Source organism: Egretta garzetta, unplaced genomic scaffold (genome assembly GCF_000687185.1).
Source record: "Egretta garzetta isolate BGI_Z169 unplaced genomic scaffold, ASM68718v1 scaffold397, whole genome shotgun sequence".
In the NCBI taxonomy this organism is placed as follows: Eukaryota; Metazoa; Chordata; class Aves; order Pelecaniformes; family Ardeidae; genus Egretta; species Egretta garzetta.
Genome location: NW_009260493.1, coordinates 1,617,720 through 1,639,069, shown reverse-complemented (window position 1 = coordinate 1,639,069; position 21,350 = coordinate 1,617,720). Strand labels below are relative to the sequence as shown.

The 21,350-nt window shown below is 42.0% G+C and overlaps 1 protein-coding gene across 5 annotated transcripts in view; it reads right to left on the bottom strand.

Moving 5' to 3' along the window:
* The window catches only part of TIAM2 (TIAM Rac1 associated GEF 2), a 158,668-nt gene that overhangs the window by 64,779 nt on the left and 72,539 nt on the right, over window positions 1–21,350 (bottom strand). For all 5 annotated transcript variants that reach the window (XM_035899856.1, XM_035899861.1, XM_035899859.1 and 2 more), the window contains 5 exons: window positions 19,770–20,205; window positions 14,493–14,665; window positions 12,778–13,002; window positions 1,935–2,120; window positions 558–704 (listed from right to left, as the gene is read on the bottom strand). In XM_035899856.1, coding sequence (XP_035755749.1) covers window positions 558–704; window positions 1,935–2,120; window positions 12,778–13,002; window positions 14,493–14,665; window positions 19,770–20,205 — 1,167 coding nt within the window. The remainder of the gene's footprint in view (window positions 1–557; window positions 705–1,934; window positions 2,121–12,777; window positions 13,003–14,492; window positions 14,666–19,769; window positions 20,206–21,350) is intronic.

Genomic DNA, 21,350 nt, shown 5'->3' with positions numbered 1-21,350 from the left:
AACTGGCAGGGCTTTATTAGCACCTGAAGCTGGCCCCCTGCGTGACAGCAGCCTTCTGCTGGCTAAAATGTACTTCCAAGCAGGGCATGTTGCTTTGAGAGGCCAAAGACGTCTTTGCAGAAGTCGCTCCTCTTTTTCCCTTGAAGAGTCACCTGTGATACTCTACATTAAATTGCAGTGGTGCTTCAGAGTCCCAGCACAACACTGTGTTAAGGACTGTGCATACAGGTTATCTCCAAAGAAATCTTACTTCCAAACAGTTTGCAATCTGCCAGAAGGCAAGTTTTATTACAAATTCAAACCTGATGGTCTTGTGCTGATGATAATAAACTAACCCACTGGGTCAAAATCTCTCTTTATTTATCACAAAGAAACCCAAAATCAGATATACACTCTTCATGAGTGATGTCCCCATTGCAAGTCTGCCGTGTCTACTGAAACTGTGAATGCAAATTTGATGGACAGATGTCTCCTACCCCGCTCACCAACAGCACCTCACAGGATGAGCCCCATCAGAAACAAGCCCTTCTATGCTATCCCCAGCAAATAATATCTACCTGAGTTATGGAAGGTCGCTTTTCTTTTCCTTTTCTTGCCAATGTGTCCAGTCCTTTTAGCGAAGAAAATAAACCCTTCTTATTTCGGACTCTTTGTGACAGAGATAGGGTACGTTTCCTGAGAGCAGCTTCATCCCTGGAGCAGATCTATTGAAACACAGAGACAGGCCTTCCTACATCACTTCCGTAAGAGCGAAATATTGACAGTTATTTCAGCTTGAGGCATCAAATTAGAGTTACTTCTGTTCACCTCAATGTAATATGCCGAGGTGCAAGGGCAGTGTTTTAAGCTTTCAGAGGCGATGCCCTTGGTTTTGGTATTCCAGTGGCGTGACAGTGTAATTTTTGTGTCGTGGGGCAAAATTAGAAGGTCATAGGAAGAGAGGAACTGAGAAAATATTGCTCTGTACAACAAAAGAAGTTAATGAAAAGACTCCAAAGAAGAATGATAACCTATCATTCAGATACGAAATTACTAGAGGAAGAAGGACTCTCAAAATTGCCAAACATAGGAGATAAACGTGCTATGGCATTGAGTTATTAACAAGCAATGACATAAACCACACAGATAAAAACAGTGGCAGAGAGAGAAACACATTCACTGGCGGGACTTTCAGGACTACTGCTCAGACTGACTTCTCATGCAGCAGATGTGGTCCACCCCTCTCCACCAAGATCAGCCCAGCAGCCCTGCCAAGGTTAAAGAGCGGAGGCAAACCTGCGACTGCCATACTTCGCTTAAAGCCAAGGAGTTGACAACAGCTTACAGCAGCTGAGGATCTCCCTCATTCTTCTTTGCAAATAAAGGCCATAGTTCTTAAAAAGTGACTTATAATTTTGAATTCTCTCTAATTTTAGCCTATTCTAAAAATGCTTCCTCTTCAGGAGGGTATCAAACTGTTTCTGAAAAACAGGGACATCTGGGACCCCAAAAAAGATCAGCTCAGTCCTGAATCACTTTTGGAAATTTCAGTGTTAGGCTCTTTTCACTCTTAAGTGACTTAGGTCCTATACACTTTAAACTCTGAACTCAGTGGAGGTGAAATCGCAGTGACAAAATTTCAACTCATCTACATCTGAAGAACATTTTGGCTTGTTTCTCTTTTAGATACAGGTCAGAAGTACCCAATTCTGGAGTCCCCAGGGGCCAAAAAAAGTGTCATGGCCATATCCTCATGGTTTCAAAGTTTGCGTCTGTGGAAGAAAATTTTTTTTTTGCAGTCAAGCAACAGGCAGAAAGGGTGAGAAGTGAACAGGGCTGCCTGAGCCAATGCATATGGGTGCAGCCATGTATTATCCCAGCACAATACCACATCTAAGTACAATATTAATGATGGCTTTGTGTAATGCACCCATGAAAAATGCATTCGGACTTACCAGTGCATGGAAGGATGAGACGGAGAAAATGCCAAGCCGCCCCAGTGCCAATTTTGAAGGACGACTGGCAGCAGCCAAAAGGCTCTTTGGGTTTGGGAGCTCCCCACCTTGCAAACTGGCTAGGTAACACCGCATTCGGAAAAGGTCCATGTTAAATTTTTCCAGGTTCTGTTCCCATTGCTGGATCTGTTTAGATATAAAAAGGGACAATTAAAAGGGGAAAAATGTCTTTGTGGGCTGCATTGAAAATTCAAGCTCTTCCCCAAACCCATAGTAAATTACTTTCATCTGGTAGTATATGGATTAGATTAGTTATTCCCTGCCAAAACACATTCAGTCATATTGTGTTACATCAACCCAAAAGATGGCTTGAAATAAAACAAAGCTGGTGGTCTTAAATGCATACTGACAAGATGAACATACCATGAACTTCGGGTAGTTTGATAGCCACAAAAGCACTTACATAAAAACACGACCCTGTGGTTCATGAAGGCCTTTTCTTTCCCCCCTTTTCTCTCTCTCTCTTTCTTTTTTGGAGATTAGTTTTGCTTCCTTCATTTTTATGAGCTTAGATTGTATAGCTGGCTGGCTGAAAGCAGAGCTGTATAGCTACACTAATGCACGACGCAAAGCGAAGTAGCTACTCTGGTCGGTCCCGCTCATTCTTTGCTATCGTCCTATGGCCTCTCTGTCTGTAAACAGGAGACAATTTTGGCAATGCAAGCACATGTGGTTCTCTGTCTGACTGATAGGTTAAGACATGCTTATGCTCAGGCAAACTGCAAATATGAGCTATATATGCCCAGTACAAATCACTGGAGCAAAAGAAAGAACGTAAACATACACTTCATGCAATTTTTAAACATATCTAACACAGGTACGTGCAGATGTAACAGACAGCTTAATCCAGTTTCAGTGTAGAATTAGGAAAGTGAAGAGATCCAAATATTTACTAGACAAAGTTCTAAATAAAGTCTCAGACGACAGATTTTAAGTATCTGTGTTTTTTAAGTCTCTACACACCCTTCGGCACAAACACTCGTTCTTACACACTGCATAAAAGTCAAATTTTGCTTTTAATTCCCCCAACTTACAGATTGGTAGGTTGCAGCTACAATCTGTCCCGCAGTGTACAATATACATTAATACCGATAAATAGTACAAATCAAAAGGCAGCTGTGTTTAACAGAGTAGGCACTTCCACACGTGGGAAAGCAGAAAAGGCGTGCCCTTTAGGTTAATGTACACTAAGTTCATGTACTGAAGATTGTCAAAATCCCCTGACAGTGCTGATCTTCCAATGTCAGCTCCAATCACCGCGTTATCAGTTGTTCAACAGGTGGTTTAGGGCTGCAGAGAAAGTTCATCACGTTTTCTCTAACACACACTGGCTTCACACCATGCACCAGCATGCCCTGCCTGTCCCTGCGCCTACAGGACATTATGACCTTGCGTCGAGATTAGCCAAGGTTGGGACAAGCACCTTTGTAACTCAGAAAACAGGCTGATAAATATAATAAAACTCCCAGGTGAACTATGACCTGCAGGCTCATCTAGAAGCAAAATCAGTTCCGTTTCCTTATAATGGTGCCAGACATCACAAGAACTAAACGAGAATCTTGCCTCTTACTTTCAACAATGAAGTGAGCAATGAGAGGGTGCAAAAAGGCCCTGTTAACAAAGCAGTGCTGAGGCTTGCACTACAGCTGAGACCTTTCTTATTCTGGCTTCCTTAAACGTGTGCTCACAAACTCAGCATCGGTTATGGCTATACTTTTGGAAGTAAGAGGTAATCTTATTTGGCAGGGAGGGTGACTAAAGGGAAGAAAATATGCCATATTGTACGTCTGCAAATGCAAAATTATAATTTACAGTACACTTTAAAAAAATCTTTTAAGGGGTGACTGTTAAAAGCAAAAGATAGAATTTACAAAAGCTTATCATAAGAGCAATTCACAGAAGTCCAGAGAAAAAGGACAGAGATATACACATAACAAAGACGCCTCATCTAATCTCTCACCGCAGACATTCAAAACACGCATCCTTTTGTGCCCCAGAAAGAATAATCTTTTTTTTTTCTTGGGTTCATTTGACCATTGCCCTTTACTTTGCATTCTTTGGGCTCTCAGACACTCCTCACAGAGCATTTTTCTGCTTCTCAGTACTTAACGCATGGGATGACTCCAATAGGAGGTTTTGTGACGAGCTCTTTCTCTGTATCGACACCCAACCAGAACGAAAACATGGGTGTCAGCTTTTCACAAAGCCAAAAGCTACAAGCTCAGGTGAAGTCTTTCCCTTCGGGATGACACCTCTATGGGTACAGAGCCAAGGCAACTCTGAATAGCTCAGGAACAGAGCAAGGCTTGTTCTGGTCGCCACTGGAGTGGAGCATCCTGTCCCCACCGAGGACGAGCTGAACACAGGCATCCTTGTGCTTCTGAGGCCTTCTTCAAAATCCCCATTAAACATTTCTACTAAGTGTATTTTGAAATAACCTAAGAAGGGGGAGTGGAGTACAACATGAGGACGTTCTGAAGGAATAATTAAATTAAGGTGTTTATCAGTCACGCAGGATGCTAGCTAATCAGCTCCAAAAGCGTCGCTCATCACGACGTTACATTTAATGGCATTAGCAAAAGCTGTAGGCAGGGGATTTTTGGAATTGTCTTGTAGTCTTATCAAAACCAGGGATGTCTGGAACCAATTGGACACCACGAACCAATACCAGCTGCTATTTGTCTAAGCCTTTTAAACTATGATAATTCTTCCTAAAGATTTATATTCTTGAAGACTAAATGGGGGAAGCACACACATGAAAAAGCAACAACTTCAAAGCGCAGCATGACCTGGTCCATGAAGTTAATTTACAGCCTGCAGACTAGCTGCCTTATTCTGCTATTGTGTGAGGCAAACCTCTGCCCCACGTGGGAGGACTGCCTGAAAGACAGCTCAAGGACTTAACTTCATCGTGCACAGACTAAACGGCCCTTTTGAAATGTGGACAAAGGCCAACAGCAGCACGAAGCAAGTCTGCAAAGAGATAAGAGATATGGCCCGACGTGAGGCACGCCAAAACAAGCAAGCACATGTGAAACGTTCCTCACATGACCCGCTCAGCTGTTGCAGTTGCCTGCACCGCCGGCTACAGTACCCGGGGCATCCAAAACCATCCCCTCTCAGGCACTGTTTCAAAACCTCCATGTGAATTTCTAGGAAAAGCATTAAAAGCTTTTCCTAGAGGAAAGGGAGCATGTCCTTCTCAGTACAGGCAAATGTTAGGCAAGGATTTCTGGGTTTAGTGGTCATATAAGAGCAGCTGGGAAAAAGGCAAGGAGGGGCCACCCAAACAAATGTATTCAGCCTAACAGGATCCTTGTAAGGTAGAGATAAAAAGGAGGCTGTGGCGGAGAGATAGAAAGGAGTAAAATGTGGGAAGCCTTAAGAATTAGGGCCGTGAATTATTTAGCCTGGGCCACCAGAACTCATGCATGGAAGCCTGGTTCAGGGACAAGACAGTAATTACGTGGGGAATGCTAAGTGAGGGGATGAGCTTTTGCATCAGGACTTAGTTCAGGAATGAGTTTTTAAGAGTTAACATACAAAGGAACATCAGCATAGTACTTTTGGCAGTACTTTAGCAGTAATGATCATTTTCAGAACATAAACAGCCAATTCTCCTCCAGGTTAGTGAAAAAGCTATTCAGACACTAAGAAACTATTGTAAATTAATTACGTTTTAAATCACACAAACATGTGAGCTAAAGGAAGATGCTTGAAAGCAGGTCTCTCTTAGTTCAATAACCCTGCTAGGTTTTCTATAGGTAAACTCTAAAGTGGGAGGCTTGGGAAAGGCAAGGAGTAAATACATTCAGACCAGACAATACAGATTGGTGGCTTCCAGCAGGTGACATGGGGATCCATAGCTCCTACGTGCTATACAGTCCTCTCTGCAGGTGACACTTCTAGTGGCACCTCCACCGGAACATGCCTATGGTTTGCAGACTGTAAAAGGGAAGGCTCTGACAGTCCAGTCCCAGTAGTGTTGCTCAGGGATGGTCCCTGGCTCCTCACCCTTCTTAGAGCACGGAGCAACCAGTGTCTTTTGGGGGGCTGGGGAAGGACTGTCTCATTTTCAAATACCTGATCTGTACCAAGTACGAAGAGCTCAGTGTAATAAGCCCCAAACCAGTACATGAATGGTGCAAAGCAGCGCCAGAAATGACACTGTTGTCAACCCGAAGTAGCAATACTTCAAGGACCTAGAGGAAGGGTGGAAGAAACTTCCTGGGCAGCTCAACTGATAACAAAATGCCAGTTTTCCGCTTGGCACTTACTTAAGGTAGCACAAAAGAAAAGCTGTCACAGGGAGGAGGGCCTTCTGTCGGTGCTTAAGCCTCTAAAACTGATTGGATTTAGTAACGGTTCTTATACCATATAGAAACATGAGCTCCTCACTGACACAATTCACTATCCATAGCAGTAAAAAATTCAGAAATTTTCCCCTACACAACATCTTCTTCCCAGATGGAAAGCGTCTCTGCAAGCTGATGTAGGAAACTCCATGGATTTAAAAGAAACTTCTGCTGTGTTTTATATGAACAGCTTTTCAACCACATTACAAACAACACCAAACTCTTTGCGTTCCAGTCCCTGGTTCTCAGACACAATTCATATTGTACCCATCTGGATAAATGAGTCACTCGGTTTCTGGGGACAAGGAAAAGATTTTTATTGTCATTACTTCCTAAAGAGAACTCGAAGAAGCAAAAACATCACTCTCCCAGAAATGCCATTACTTTAAAGGACACTACAGAGATACTGTCATAACTTTTAGCTCAAAGAAATAAAAAAGGGAACATAACAGAGTACAACAGCAACGATGTGCATTTAGCAATACTCTTTATTCTGCCTAGTGACTTAAAGATGGTTGAGAAAAAAACTTCCTGAAATAACAAGACAACAACAGCTTTTTTTTATAATAAATGCCATCTTTCTGCTTGTTTTGGAAGGACAGACTTTTCATTATTTCTAACCAAAACAGACAGAGGAAATCTTATTCCCGATCCCACTGATATGAAAAAAGTGCACCCACGTGTACCTAATTTACATTCTTGTCAATAATCTGATTGAAATTAGCAGTACCACATGTATGTCTATAGCTAGGGATGTAATTAAGAAAGCCACTGAATCTTATCCAGCTGCCCCTTCCCCCAAACCAGAAGACCAGCCCTTCCTGCACAGGCTCCCCCACCAGCTGCACTGAATGAAGTAATGCTACGCAATTCCACATTCGGTAACAGTTTATTCGTTATTTTATACTGAATCTTTGTGAAACAAAGATGGAAAATCACCCATCTGCAAAACAGTAATTACAGCGGTGAGGAGAATGGAGATGACCTTCCTTAACTTTCCTGGCTGCCTACTCACTTCATTCCTTAGTGACCAGCTACTACCAAAAGAGAAGGCTTTTGCTAATGATGTAAACAGGGACCACTGAAGAGTGACACCCGAAAAGAAATAGCACTGAATCTCTCAGAAAGCAGAGCTCTGCTCTAGACACTTCAAAGACCACCCAAACAGAAGATCTGTTATAACAAGTTTAGATATTGTTTTCTAGTTTAGGAGGATACAGAAGAAAGAAAGTAACTGTATATTGTGATTCACATTGGATTTCTATGCAGCAAAACAGGCAAGTGCTAGCAAAGTTGCCTGAAAAGATTCTCTTCAAGTGTTGTTATGGGAGTTTTCATCAGAATGTCAGACGATATTTCATCAGGGTGGTTTAAAGAAAATGAAGACATGAAATTTGGGCTTTGGGGAACCTGAAGAATAAAATCCCCCAAACTACTCCAGTTACCTTCCTATAAATGTGAGAGAAAAGAGGTGTCAGGTACATTTTAAAGAAAAAAGGTCATGAAGTTACGCTCCGTGTAAAAAGCCAAAGACCACTGCAGGGAAGGGAAGAAAGGTACTAATGGATTTAATGACTACCCAGAGTAAACAGGACACCACCTTACTGAGTGCCTTATTTTGATTTTTATGGCAACAGATAAACTACTTTTAGTTGGAGGACACACATGAAAACTTCCATAAAAATAATCTCCAAGCATGTGCCTGTTCTTCTCATTAATGCCTCATCATTTCAGTGCCTGCAAGTAAATACCTATGTTCATAACCCATCTGATAAGTAAGTTAAGTATCATGTGCACAGAAAATATGAATCACATCAGAAACCTCTGAATAGCTTGGAAAACATGATTATACCAATATATTAAAATTTGAAGTGAAAAGCCCAGAATGCTTTCAAGAAACTATTATTCATATTTTTGTTCTAAAATGAGAGAACACAACAGAATTATGTACCAAGTACATAAAGAAGCACACCCAGAGCTGCAGTGCCCTCGCTGTGAGGTAGATTTTCCATCCCATTAAAACCAGCTCTACGGGCAAAGACAGCCTTGCTTTTGACTTAATGTGCAATATTTTGTTAAAAGAGCTCCAAATAACAGCTAACAATCCTTTTCACTAACTTCAGCAGCAGTTAGACAGGGCTCCACATTCACAGCAAGCGCAGTGATTTCTCGAGCAGGTTAAACAGCAAGGAGAACTAACACTTTTTTAAAGACTGTGACTCCATGGGCTTTGAAATTCATCTCGGCGCCAGGGGATTTTCAAACTTGCTACCTTTCATCCTAATTCTCTTTGGTTTAGGGGAGAAGTTACACCCTGGGGGAATACCACCACTCACAACATATTTATTGCATGTAGTAATATAAACACACATGGCTGTAGGTAGTATGTGAGGAGCTGGGATTTCCAGCCATGCTGCCAGCGGCCCACTGGGACTGGTTGCTGTAGGTACGCTGCTCTTGCAGAAGCTTCACTGATCTCTTCTAAACTGCCCAACCACATCAACAGCTATGTGCAGGGCTGCCCTTTTTCTCTTAAACAGTTACTAGGTCCATTATTATCATTGGACCAGTAAACCCAGATAGAGAGAATCCCTGATCTAGGCTGCAAGGCTGAAGACAATTCTCAAACAGTTCACAGAATCACAGAATGGCAAGGGCTGGAAGGGACCTCGGGAGACCACCTAGTCCAACCCTCCTGCTAAAGCAGGCTCTCCTAGAGCATGTTACACAGGACTTCATCCAGGCGGGCTTTGAATATCTCCAGAGAAGGAGACTCCACAGCCCCCCTGGGCAGCCTGTGCCAGTGCTGAGTCACCCTCAGAGTAAAGAAGTTTTTCCTCATATTCAACTGAGACCTCTTATGTTTCAGTTGATGCCCATTGCCCCTTGTCCTGTCACTGGGCACCACTGAGAAGAGTCTGGCTCTGTCCTCATGACATCCACCCTTAAGATATTTGTATGTGTCGATGAGGTGCCCTCTCAGTCTTCTCTTCTTCAGGCTGAAGTTCAATAGCATCAAGTCTGTAAAACAATCATTTCTCTAGAAAACCAACATTTTCCTTGTCATTTTTTTTTTTGTTTGCACTGCTTCTGTTTAGCATTAGCTTTATCAGTAGCTAGCCTGCAAATCCACCAAATTTAAAAGATAGTATCAGATCGGCTTCTCCAGTCCATTTGCTGGATACCAAAAAGAAACACGTATGTACATTAAAATACCTATAGCAATTTTAGAAGTCCAGGCTTCCTTGTTGCAACTGCCTTTTAGGTGATGGTAACTGTGAAACAAGAAAAGGTTTTTTTTGCTTGTAAAGCCCTGTGAATTACTAAGTCTTCAGCAGAGAAGTACTGGTTTTAAATCAATACAGCTGTGAAAGAAAATAGAAAGCTAAGGTTGGGTGGTTGCTTTTCTGAGGAAGAGGAAGGAAAAGGAGAAAGGATTTAGAAATCACAGTTTCCAAGATAATTCCCCAGTGGAAAGAAATTAAGATTGTGCCTCATTCTTCTACATAAAAGACCCACCGTCGTCCCTCTGAAGTCAATCACACACTATTTCCGCTGACTTCCCAAAACAAATCACCAGTGAAGTCTTCCAGCACAGGACGTAGGGCATGCTTACAAACTACAGTATTGGCAATACAATATACTTCAGCATGGAGGAATCATAATTGCCACGTAATTGAAAACATCACCAAATTTACATGAAACCAAACCCAGAATTTATATTCATCTTGTTACTCAAAGTGGGCAAAAGACAGCTAAACAACCACAGTACTAAACAACTGAACTACATACATGCAAACTTCTCCCTCAGGAATCATGTTTTTTTCAAAATTGTTAGCTTACTAAGTATATTAAGAATTTTTGGTTACTAATTATATCAAGATTTTTTTTTTTTCCTTTGCGAAAGCCCATCTCTGAGACATTAAATCAAAAGATTAGGAAAACCGGTTATCTGTTGACTTTTCCCTGAAGTGACTTTGCCAACAAACCTTCAGCAGTTGTAAGGGGAGATTTTATAGAGATCAAAGGGATCAAGAATGGAGAAAAAGCTCATTATAAATTTATTGTTTGCTAACTAGTGGATGTTTGCACATGATCCATCTTGCTCTTTGTCTCACTGGTTTGCCCTCATTCAATGTTTTGAGACATTCACAGACAGACGATTAACAGGAATAAATCTTGTGTATCCCTAGTGATGGATTTCAGTTCTAGCAGAACTGCTTCCAGGGACTGAGCTGGAAAACAGTGGCCATTGTTCAAGGACAGAACATCTAATTAGCAGATATTAAGAGAGCATCATTAATACTCTTCAGTTGACTCTAGATAAACTACTAGTATCAGTATCTAATGGGGGGAGGGGTAAATTAAGTTAATATACATCAGGATTTTCCCTCAGTGCGTCACACGTTACAAGCACTAGACACCTCTAGAAATCTGTATATTCTTCTAGGTCTCAAAACCTACTGCAGTAAAAGGATGCTTAATATTTTTCCTCCTCCATTCATCTCACTAGGCTCTGAACCATGAAAAAAAGTGACCTGGAAATAAACTATGAACATCTGAGCACTCAAAGAGCTTATGAACATCTGCACTACAAATCCCTTCACGAACCTGCACACTTACTGAACTCCGCTCATACAGCTTCAGACTGAAGTGCGCTACAGGAGCTTGTCAGCGAAGTCAGTACCAGCTAGTCTGCACTTCATCAAGTTCAAACCAGTATAGTAAGAATTTTAAATACTATAAGCATCAAATTCATGATACTAAAAGTGTTCCACTAACCAAAGAAACGTAATTATGCTGTATTGGATCAAAGGAAATAAACTTCGGTTGCTACTCAAGAGGCCATAATGTGCAGCCTAAAGTAATTACAGAGCAATAGCTACTCTGACTGGAAAGGCAGGTAGGGATGGGCTCTCAGATACCAGTCAATGAATTCAAATTATCAGATGTCTTCTGTTAATGACCTAATAAAATAAAAGATACAGCAACCTCAGTCCACAGACCTATTAGGCTAAACTATTAGACAAGTTTAGTACATGAGAGGCCCTGGGTAGTGTAGCCTTTGCCTGAACACTAAGCATGTCTAATCAAAGCATCTTTTGCCAGTTGCTGCCTGCAAAACTGGGGACGTGGGCAAGATGTTAACACCTCAAGATGTACTTCCATAAGGTATCACTGGAGTGATTCCTTGTCCATGTGCCTGAAGTGAGAGCAGAGTAAGGGTTGATTTCTACGCACCACCATGCAGGCAATAAGGTGACTATTTTCACTGAGGAACATTTCTGGCTGCTCATCCATCTGCCCAGACCTTTAGTCTTAGCCATGGCTTGGCTAAAATCCCAAGGTACATACAGACCACTAACACTAATTTTGGGCGGGTTGTGCTGGTTCTTGTTTTAAAAACAAAACTTAGTGGTAAATCTTCCTCAGCACCAAGCTGCTGCTTTAGCCAAGATTCAGGCATTCCGACCACCATAATTTGAAAAGTTGATCAGAATAACACATCAGGCATTCAGAAGCCATGCCCAGGTCTGCAAGTGGAGGCAACTGATGACTCAGCTAATTTCTTGCTGCAATGAAACAAAATTAGCCTAGACACAAGTCTGGATGCAAACATTTTGTCTGCTCCAGCCATGGGCAAAGATCTTGCCTGTAGTACGTCAGTTCTCCCAAGCTAAGCAGTGATGGGCCTGGGCTTATACTGAGATACTAAGATAAAAAAGTCCCAGCGCACAAACAGAGAGTGTTACAAGAAGTGCTGTTAGTGACTAAGCGTCCCCCTTTTCTTTGAACTGTTACTCGTATAATGTTCCAGCTGCTCTCATGGCAGTGCTTTTCCACTTAGGATGGAAAACTCCAGTCTTTATTTCTTGTTCTCATTTAGACTCCTAGGAGGCTTTTTAAGAAGCCTTAGTGGATCCCAGTCTCCTAGTCATGGCTAAATTTCAACTGAAGCACATGGTTTTGTCTGCCTCAGTCCTTCCTCCAATTTTATATGGATAAAGTACTCTCCACATCTGCCTTAAGGTGCAGAACAGTATTGCTAAGTACTTATTCTTAAATCTCTACTGCAATTCACTAATTAAATTATTCACAGAATGTACTGTTCATTCTGTGGTACGCCGTGTAACAGCTAGATATTATTAACAGCTTAGTGTATCATAAAACAGTGAAAATTAATTACATTTATCCAGAAGAGAAAACAAATAGCTTTGTGCTCATAAAACAGATTGGTCTGATCCTCAGCTTTGAGAAACCTACCTCCCGCGCTGCTCTGGATTGCTGTAGAAACCTGGCAATAATTATGACTACCATGCCAGCTATCCCCCAGACAATTACTCTCAGGCCTAGAAAGCACTGACGGTTAGAGCCCAAAGCAAGAAATAATGATAAATATGCTCCTGTAAAAATATTGTTTCCAGTACCTGATTCTCTATGGCCTTCCTGTTTTTTGGATCACTAACAATTGAGAGCTGCAGCTCTGCCATCTTTTTCATCTTGCTATCCATGTCAATCTTCTGGAAGAGACTCTTGGTTTGATTTTTCAGCAGCCTAACGGTGTCCTCTTTCCCAAGCTTCTTCGCAAAGAGGGAAGCACAGGCTGAATGTATGGCAGTAACCCAGTTTTCCAGATCCGTCTGGCTTGTTGCCTATGAAACAAATCAACAGTGCAACATTATGAGCAGACAAGAGGAAAAAAAAATTAATTAAAAATCAGCAGCTCTAGGACATGAGGAGCTTGAAGGGTTCACTGAGATCTTAGGCACTTTATCTCAAAACCGGTGAAATACGGTTTTATCCTTAAAGCTGTGCAAAAAAAAGGATCTGTGAGCTTTTCCTGCACTCTTGTCATGACTTGCCTCCAACCTTCAGCTTCTGCTTTTTTGCTCTGCAAGGTCTGAGGGCTCCGCAAGCACAACAGAGCCCCACAAGCTGTAGGAAAGATGCGACCTGCATCCTTCATCCCTCCAATTAATTAAGGTAAAAACCAACAGGTTTCAAAGATAAACCTCCTCTCCTGCAGGTAGCACAGCAAGAGAGGTGATTTTACATGTAAGGTCTGAGAAGAGGTGTTTGCTTGCTTAAAATATGCCAAGTTAGTGGAGAGAGGACAGCAAGGAAAGAGAATCAAAGAATTGGTTAGGTTGGAAAAGACCTTTAAGATCATTGAGTCCAACCATTAACCTAGCACTGCCAAGTTCACCACTAAACCATGCCCCTAAACACCTCGTCTGCCCATCTTTTTTTAAATACCTCCAGGGATGGGGACCCCACCACTTCCCTGGGTAGCCTATTCCAATGCTTGACAACCCTTTCAGTGAAGAAATTTTTCCTAATGTCCAATCTAAACCTGCCCTGACGCAACTTGAGGCCATTTCCTTTTGCCCTATTGCTTGTTACTTGGGAGAAGAGACTGACCCCCACCTCGCTACACCCTCCTGTCAGGCAGTTGTAGAGGGTGATAAGGTCTCCCCTCAGCCTCCTCTCCTCCAGGCTAAACAAACCCAGTTCCCTCAGCCGCTCCTCATCAGACTTGTGCTCTCACTTGTGCAGAATACATCTGCAGAAAGTGTCTCTGGAGATATTTGCAAGTGTGCCTATGAATCAGAATGTTTTTATACAGGCAGTTCCACATAATAATGTTCTTTATTAACATTTCCAGTGGTGCAGTTAAGCAGCTAAGATCTTTAGATTATTTTTAGCCTTCTTTTTTGAACATCTCTCTCAAGCAAACTGTGTTTGAGGCCACCAGATTCAGGGACAAGCCCATCATTCTGTAAGGGTGAAATGCTAATAGATGTGAAAAAAAAAATCATAATAAAGCTGATTTTCTATAAGCTTGTAACCACTATGTACCAAAAGCATCTTGCAGATTTGTGACCTGTTCTTTTTATTTCTGAACCATAATTAACTGAGCCACCTGATGTAATATCATACACCTGAAGTCATACCATAAACTTAAATCAATATTAGAACAATATAGTGTAATAGTGTAACTATACTATTATTTTTACGTCAAAGGCACAAGCATGATGTGTGCGTATGTATGTGTATACACAGTCATATCCATGCATGTGCATATTCCCAAATGCATCCTAAAATGGAAACAACCACCAAGGTTACCTATGCATACTGTTACCTGAAATTGGTAGACATCTCCAAAAGAGTTGCTGAGGCAGAACACATTTTCTTTCTTGGGATGCTCTGGAACAGACTGTACTATACTGTCTTCTGCAAAGAGGGCATATCGAGGCAAACCGTTCTGCTCCATCGAGTTCCTTCCATAGGCCCCATAAAACAGCAGAGTACAACCTTTGCAGTTCAGAGGGACAAAAAACATAAGGAGAAAGTAAGTTCTGGATCTCACATTTGAATTCTCTTATATTAGTCCTTTTGCAATTAAGATACTCTTCAGCGACAGGGAACATCAGTTCTGCCCCTCTTCTGAAATAGAGGAAAAAGGAATATCCTCTAAACTGAAAATGAGGCAAAGGTAATGATGAATTTGCCAATGAAAAAGTGGAACGGCTATCTAATAGGGACACAACAAATACCCATAGACTGAAGAAAAAAAAAAAAAACCAACAAAAACTAGGGTACCTCAATATAGAAGTGTTCAAGATCAGGCTGGATGGGGTTTGAGCAACCTGATCTAGTTAGTGAAAGATGTCCCTGCCCATGGCAGGGGGGGTGGACTAGATGATCTTTAAAAGGTGCCTTCCGACCCAAACCATTCTGTGATTCTATAAATAAACTTAGCCTACTAAAATGTTAAAGCATGTAGAAAAGATTAATTCTTGCTTAGTTAAATTGGCTTTTCTGTTTCTTTATTAAATTGAACCAACTGTCTCATAAAAGCCACCTAAGAAATCTTTGTATTTGCTGAAAAGATTTGCAGAAACTTTTGTCTTCAAACAACATGCTTAATGAATAAAATTTTCAAATTTAAACAGGATTTCCTTGAATCTACTTGCAAATTGTGGACTTAGACAATGAACACAATCTGAATAATTTCAAAGGGTTTAAAGGGGTTGAGTCTGAGCATGATCAGTCTCATAGACAGTATAACACGTAAGGTACAAGACCTGCATCCCAAACCCAAACTTCACCCTTGATGATGACAATCCTGAGCGTAACAAGAGGAATTACTTCTGGAGGACAGCAGAAGAGACTTGATCCGAGTCCCCAGCAGTACGACTACATTGCCACGTTGCCTTCAGCAGTGAAGCTGTCTCAAGAAGGGCCTCTCCCCTCCATCCCTGCCATTCTGGCCCCACGTTACAACCCCACTGTCCTCTGAGATGCACCAATTTGCCTGTACAAGGGGTCACAGACTGAAATGCATTACTAAAATAATCTAGTTAAAAACTATCTCATCTTTCTCAAGAATTTCTTAAGCTGGTTGTGCATCAAGAGAAAATAAGTAAATAAACCTCCCTTTCACACCTGGGAAATGACAGTTTAATAACAGTGAATTTGGTGTGGGGTTTGGGGTTTTTTTATTATTTGGAAGATTAATTAATACTATACTGTGGCCAGATGTTTAACCTCAAAGAACGAAGACCAGGTACTATAAATACATTTTGAAAACTGAGAGTAACCTAAGCAGTTAGAAAAATCTGAGGCTGGATTCTGCAGCAAGGCAAGTCTTCTCCAAAAGATACACTCAAATTAATTCCAGAATTAATTTAGAGAAGGTCTATGGTTGCATTACATAGCAAGTCAGCCTAAATGATCACAGTGGTCCCTTAGGGTCTAGTAATCCATGAATATATTACTGTTGTAACCCCTATACATATTCAGTAGAGGGCTTGAAACTTGGCCAATATAAGGATTTAGTTTGCTAGGGTTATAGCACAGTTATCTCTCCAGTCCATTTTTTTGTTGTTATTTTTCCTTCAAATCAAAGACGCATCACAACACAGGGCAGCACCAAAACTGAGATTTTGGGTTAACTTGCTGATTTTCAGGCTGTTGGTGTTTCTCTGTGTGACACACTGTGTATGTACGCACACGCAAATATGCCTAGAAAGGCATCCCCTATCAAGGGGATGTTGCAAAACCTGCAAAATAGCAATGTTTCCTTTGTGGATGCTTTTAAAAGAGTTAGGTAAAAACAGAGTTCAACCTCATTTTAGTACTTCTCTAACATTTACACTTAACGCTGTATTAAAAATCCCAGACACATCATCCAAAGTCAGGTAAATTCAAGGGGAGCTTCCTCAGAGGTCAAATCTGAAATCAGAATGAAAATCAAGGTTTTTTGGATTCTTGTGCCTGGTAAAGGGGAAGGATGGGCCTATCAGAGTTTATGGGGCAAATGTGCTGTGCAAATGGTGGAATATACTGGTCCTCAAACAGCCCAGATCTAAAGTGTATGAAAAGTGAGATCTATCAGATGGATTTCATCACATTCTCCGGTGCCAGTGAATGTAGAACAGTTTCAAGAAAAAGGGAAATATATCATAGAATTGCACAGGAATATGTATCAGAGGTTACCAACCAAATCATCTGATGACTGACAAGTTTTCAAAGGAAGGAATCCAATAAACACAAATGTCTCTATATCACCTAAGTGTACCTTATTCTATTACTGTCCAGAGTCTCTGGCAGAATATTTAGGGCAAGAGCAAATCCAACAGAGTTGGTCCTATCCTTTCCCCTTAAGCGACCCTCACTTGATCTTTCTTATGACACAGAAACACTTGGAGGTCTCTGCAGTTGGAAAAGCAGCATTCGGTTTGTTACACCCTGCATACCAGGCATGGCACTTCTGTCATCATTTCAACGTAACAGGGCAAACTAAACCAATAAAACCAAGCCCCCTCTTGCATTCAGCAGCAGCAGCAGGACTGTGCGACCACTTCCACTTCTGCATTTTAGGAAAGAGCAAATTAAGTTCTATTTTAAAGTCCCATACTTCCCCTATGTGTTATCAAAAAGGTAACTACAGATATGTCTTTTTTATCCTGACAGTTTACAATGAAAAATTTTGAAGGGCATGCATGTGTGTTTAGGTGTATGGCACCCCTGGTGTATCTTTGGGTCAAGCCAAGTGACCCCTGGAAGCAGCTAGTTTCATAAATCCTGACAGACCCACTGGGACTGATTATTGTCCAAGTATTTTAATCAAAACTTGAACTGAAGGGGGAGGGACAATTTCCCTCGTTAAAATAAACTAATTAGACAGGACAGATGGAAAAGAGAGTTCCTCTTGTTAAAGGGTTACTATTCAAGCTCAGGTCTTGGTGGCCCTGAAAGTAGAGCAGAGGCCTCAGGACATGTATACTTTGAAGTCTGGCAGGTAACCAGATGGTTATAAGCCTTTTGCATATTTATAATTAAACACATCTCAACAGAGTGCAAAGAAACATGCTGTTCTCCATTTGCATATGTGGCTATTTTAAGTCATATTTTAAAATATCTTGGCTATTTAAACTTCAAGAACAAATTAAATACACATTTATTCAAAACCCTGCATAAGGACAACCAAAGCAAGCGCCTTGATCTTGATATACCATATTATGAAAACAGAACTACGCCTTGATATCCAGACAGGCAAGTTTATTTTGGCATCAAAAGCCTCCACAGCACAATAAAGGTACGAGATCAAGGAAATGAGGAATGTATATTTAAAACAGCTTACAAAGCGGAAGAGATTCTGCACCATGAATGCAGCCATTATCACCCATCTGAAGTAAAAAACATTGTACCTAATACTTCTTGTAATGCCAGAAGTTAAGAAAGCTTTTTACAAATAATTTTATTATTCCTTTTTTAGAGCTGGAGAAATTCAGGTAGCAAGAAGAGACATGACTTGTTCAAGGTCACCAGTAAGCCAATTTTATAGCAAAGAACCGAACACGAAGCACCTAAATTCCTTCCCAGAGCTTCATTATCCCAGAAATGCATGAACTACTAGTATATAATGTACTTCAGTTTAGAGTTTTGATCGTATTGTTTAGAAACTGCTTGAATTTTAGAAGAGGCAGATCAAACTCATATTCATGCTCCATATCGCAAACACATACAATAAGAGGGCGGCATTCAGATACTGGTTTTGCCTTTGTATACACTGCTTGTAAGCATGAATCATGCTATCTGATGATCAGGATAAGTGATTTAAACTGTTAAGACTGCCTACGTTTTGATCCCTTGATAACAGGTCTCTAAATTATTAGGCAGAATTGCTACGTTCTTGCAAGTTTGCTTCTTTTAAATCAACACTATCAAGGACAACATTCCCAGCACTTGCTGTTTGCTGTTCATTTTTCTTCAGGTCCTCGCCCATGCAGAATTTTGAAAATGGCAACCTGTGGGAAAGTTGTTATTTTCTCTCCTCCAGCCCCAGATATGCTAGGAAATTATTAAGTTTGATCATTTCCTCACTCATTAACTTAGCATTGTATTTACTGAAAGGCAAACCCCCTGAATGCAATTAAAAAAAAAAAGTACCCATGGACTCACCCATTAAATTCCTCTTCCTCCTCACAATAGATGTTATTTTCCTTCTCACACTTAGTGGCACCCGTACACTTTGTGGCACACCTACCCGCTCGATCACTCTTGGCCACCAACGCGCGCCACCAGCGCAGGGCTGAGCTGCACCCCACTGGAGCAGCCCCCTGCAGGGGCAGCTGGGGTGGGGGAGACGGGATGGTGGGCATGCCCAAAAGCTAGAATAGAGTTGGTATTGCGGGGGGTGGGCAAGGTGGAAGACCATCCAGGGAAAGGAGGGAAGCTAGCGAGTCCTGGGAGCGGTCCATGGCAGCTACGCCTTGGGCACTGCAGGGCTTCCCCTCCTGCTGCTGCTTCGGCCTCCTTTGCCCTGAATTGTGCGCTTTTTTGTGTAAATGCGCTAGCACGGGGAGTCAATTCTTTGTGATGTTGACACCTGACATGCTGGAAACAAATTAAACATTTCTACATTAACTCACCCCAACTTTGAGTAAACCTCGTAGGAAAGCCCATGGAACTGCGTGCCTGTGGCAGGAAATTGGGCACCGGGGATTACTCCTGATCCTTAAATTTTGAATTCCCCTGATACAGAGGTGCAACTTCTGTGTTTTTCTCAATTTTGGTTCAATTTGGTCTTTGACCTCCAAACACCCAAAAGCATCTTCTAAAGCCCCAATTCTGTGCGAGTACAGAAACTGGGAAGTCAGACAAAACAACTCCCACTGCGGTACGCAACACAAGGCTGTGTCTACAATACCAAACACGTGGGCACCACCTCGATTCAGTGGGCTGCTTGGGCACATGCTCCACTTTAAGCCCGTGGGCAGACTGTGTAAAGTTAGGCATGAATTTCTGATCCCCCGAACCTGCTAGCAGAAACCAGCATGCGTGAAAAGTTGCTGAGACACAGTGGAAACAACTACTGCCGCCAAGCCGAAGGAGCAACGCAGTGGTTTACCTTTGAGCGTGACCCAGTACTGCTTCCACTTCCGCCGTGTGACCAGCTCCAGCTTCTTCTCCTTCTGCAGGGTCACCAGGGGTTTAAAGAACAGCCACCCTGCCTTGCGCACTACCCCTTGCTCTTTCTCGTACAACAAATCCAGCTGCTCCAAGGAGCTGAGGGACTCGCCGCTGGAGTCCTCCGTTTCCGACGAGGTCTCAGTGTTCTCCAGGTTTGTCCTGCTCATCTCCAGCTCCCGCATGAAGTTTTCATAAATATTCTGCCTCAGGGCATCGCTGCTGACAGCATTGGTGGACTCGCTTCTCTGGGACAGGACGTGGCTGGAGCCGGGTGACCACAGCAAAGCAGAGAGCTGCGACGGTGCTAGCGTGTCTGAGGTGAAGTTGTCTGTTCTGCTGTCAAAGTATTCGCTCCCATCTTTACACTTTGGCTCCTGTGCAAGAAAGGAAATCGCCAGCAATCAGTCACCAGAGCTATGATGAAAAGACACACCTCATTTGGCATTTAAATTTGTTTCATGCTTAGGCATGGCCAGTTCCTTTATCAAGGGCCACCTCTTTTCACCATTACATTACAGGCTTTGCCTCGGTAGCCACTGACACCGTTGGGGCCAGCACTCATGGTTTTCCCATTAAACCCTAACCGCTAAGTCTGAAAGCTTTGGTAACTCAGACACTTGTGAGTAATCTCCAAATTCACTAGTAACTACTGGGATTTCCACTGGCTGAAACCTGATGGGCTCCAGGAGACATCCGCCGGCTGAAACCAGGCACCACCGCCTCACACGCCTGTTTGAGTACAAGCGGGAACAGTGTCACAAGAAGTTTCTTTATTGTTACAGGGGTTTCAATACTTTGGTGACACACCATTTGTGTGAGGAAGCTACATTTAGCATCAGCACAGCTAGCCTGATTTTACCTCCACTTTCTATTTATAAGCTGTGCTTAACCAACACAAAAAAGGTCAAAAGTTGAGAATATTTTAAGCTTGTTAGTATTGACCAATTAACAAAAATCTAATCTAACAGAAGATGTGATTTAAAAAAAGAAAGAGGCGCTTGCTGACTGGCACGAATCCAGTCTCCAGACTGCAGAGGTCTGTGTTTTCTGGCTTGCTGAAAACCTCCCAGGAGCTTGACTATCTCATCGAGCACCAACGGGCATTTCTCCTAATTGCATTGTGCAACTTCATCCCTTGTTTTTAGAGGGCTGACCAATTTTATTTGAAATACTCAGGCCTGATGGCATGATTTCAACTTTGCCTTGTGATATGGATGTTAACCTAGCTCCATTTCTTGCCACTGCTTGTCGATGGGACCTTGTTGGCAGATTGGGCCTTTTTCTTTCTTAAGCCTTTCCCAGTAATGTGCTGACTGCTCCCAACTCTCCCAGGCTCCAGAGATGGACAGGGATTTTCGTACTACCAAGGTCAGAGCTCCCTGGACTAACTTCACTGTCGAGAACCACACCATCCATCGTAAGAAGCCATTTATTGTCTTCCCAACTCAAGCGTTGCTGATGCTATTTAAAAGCAACCAAGGTTTAAGAACATACAACACAAAAACCCTGCTGCCTTTTG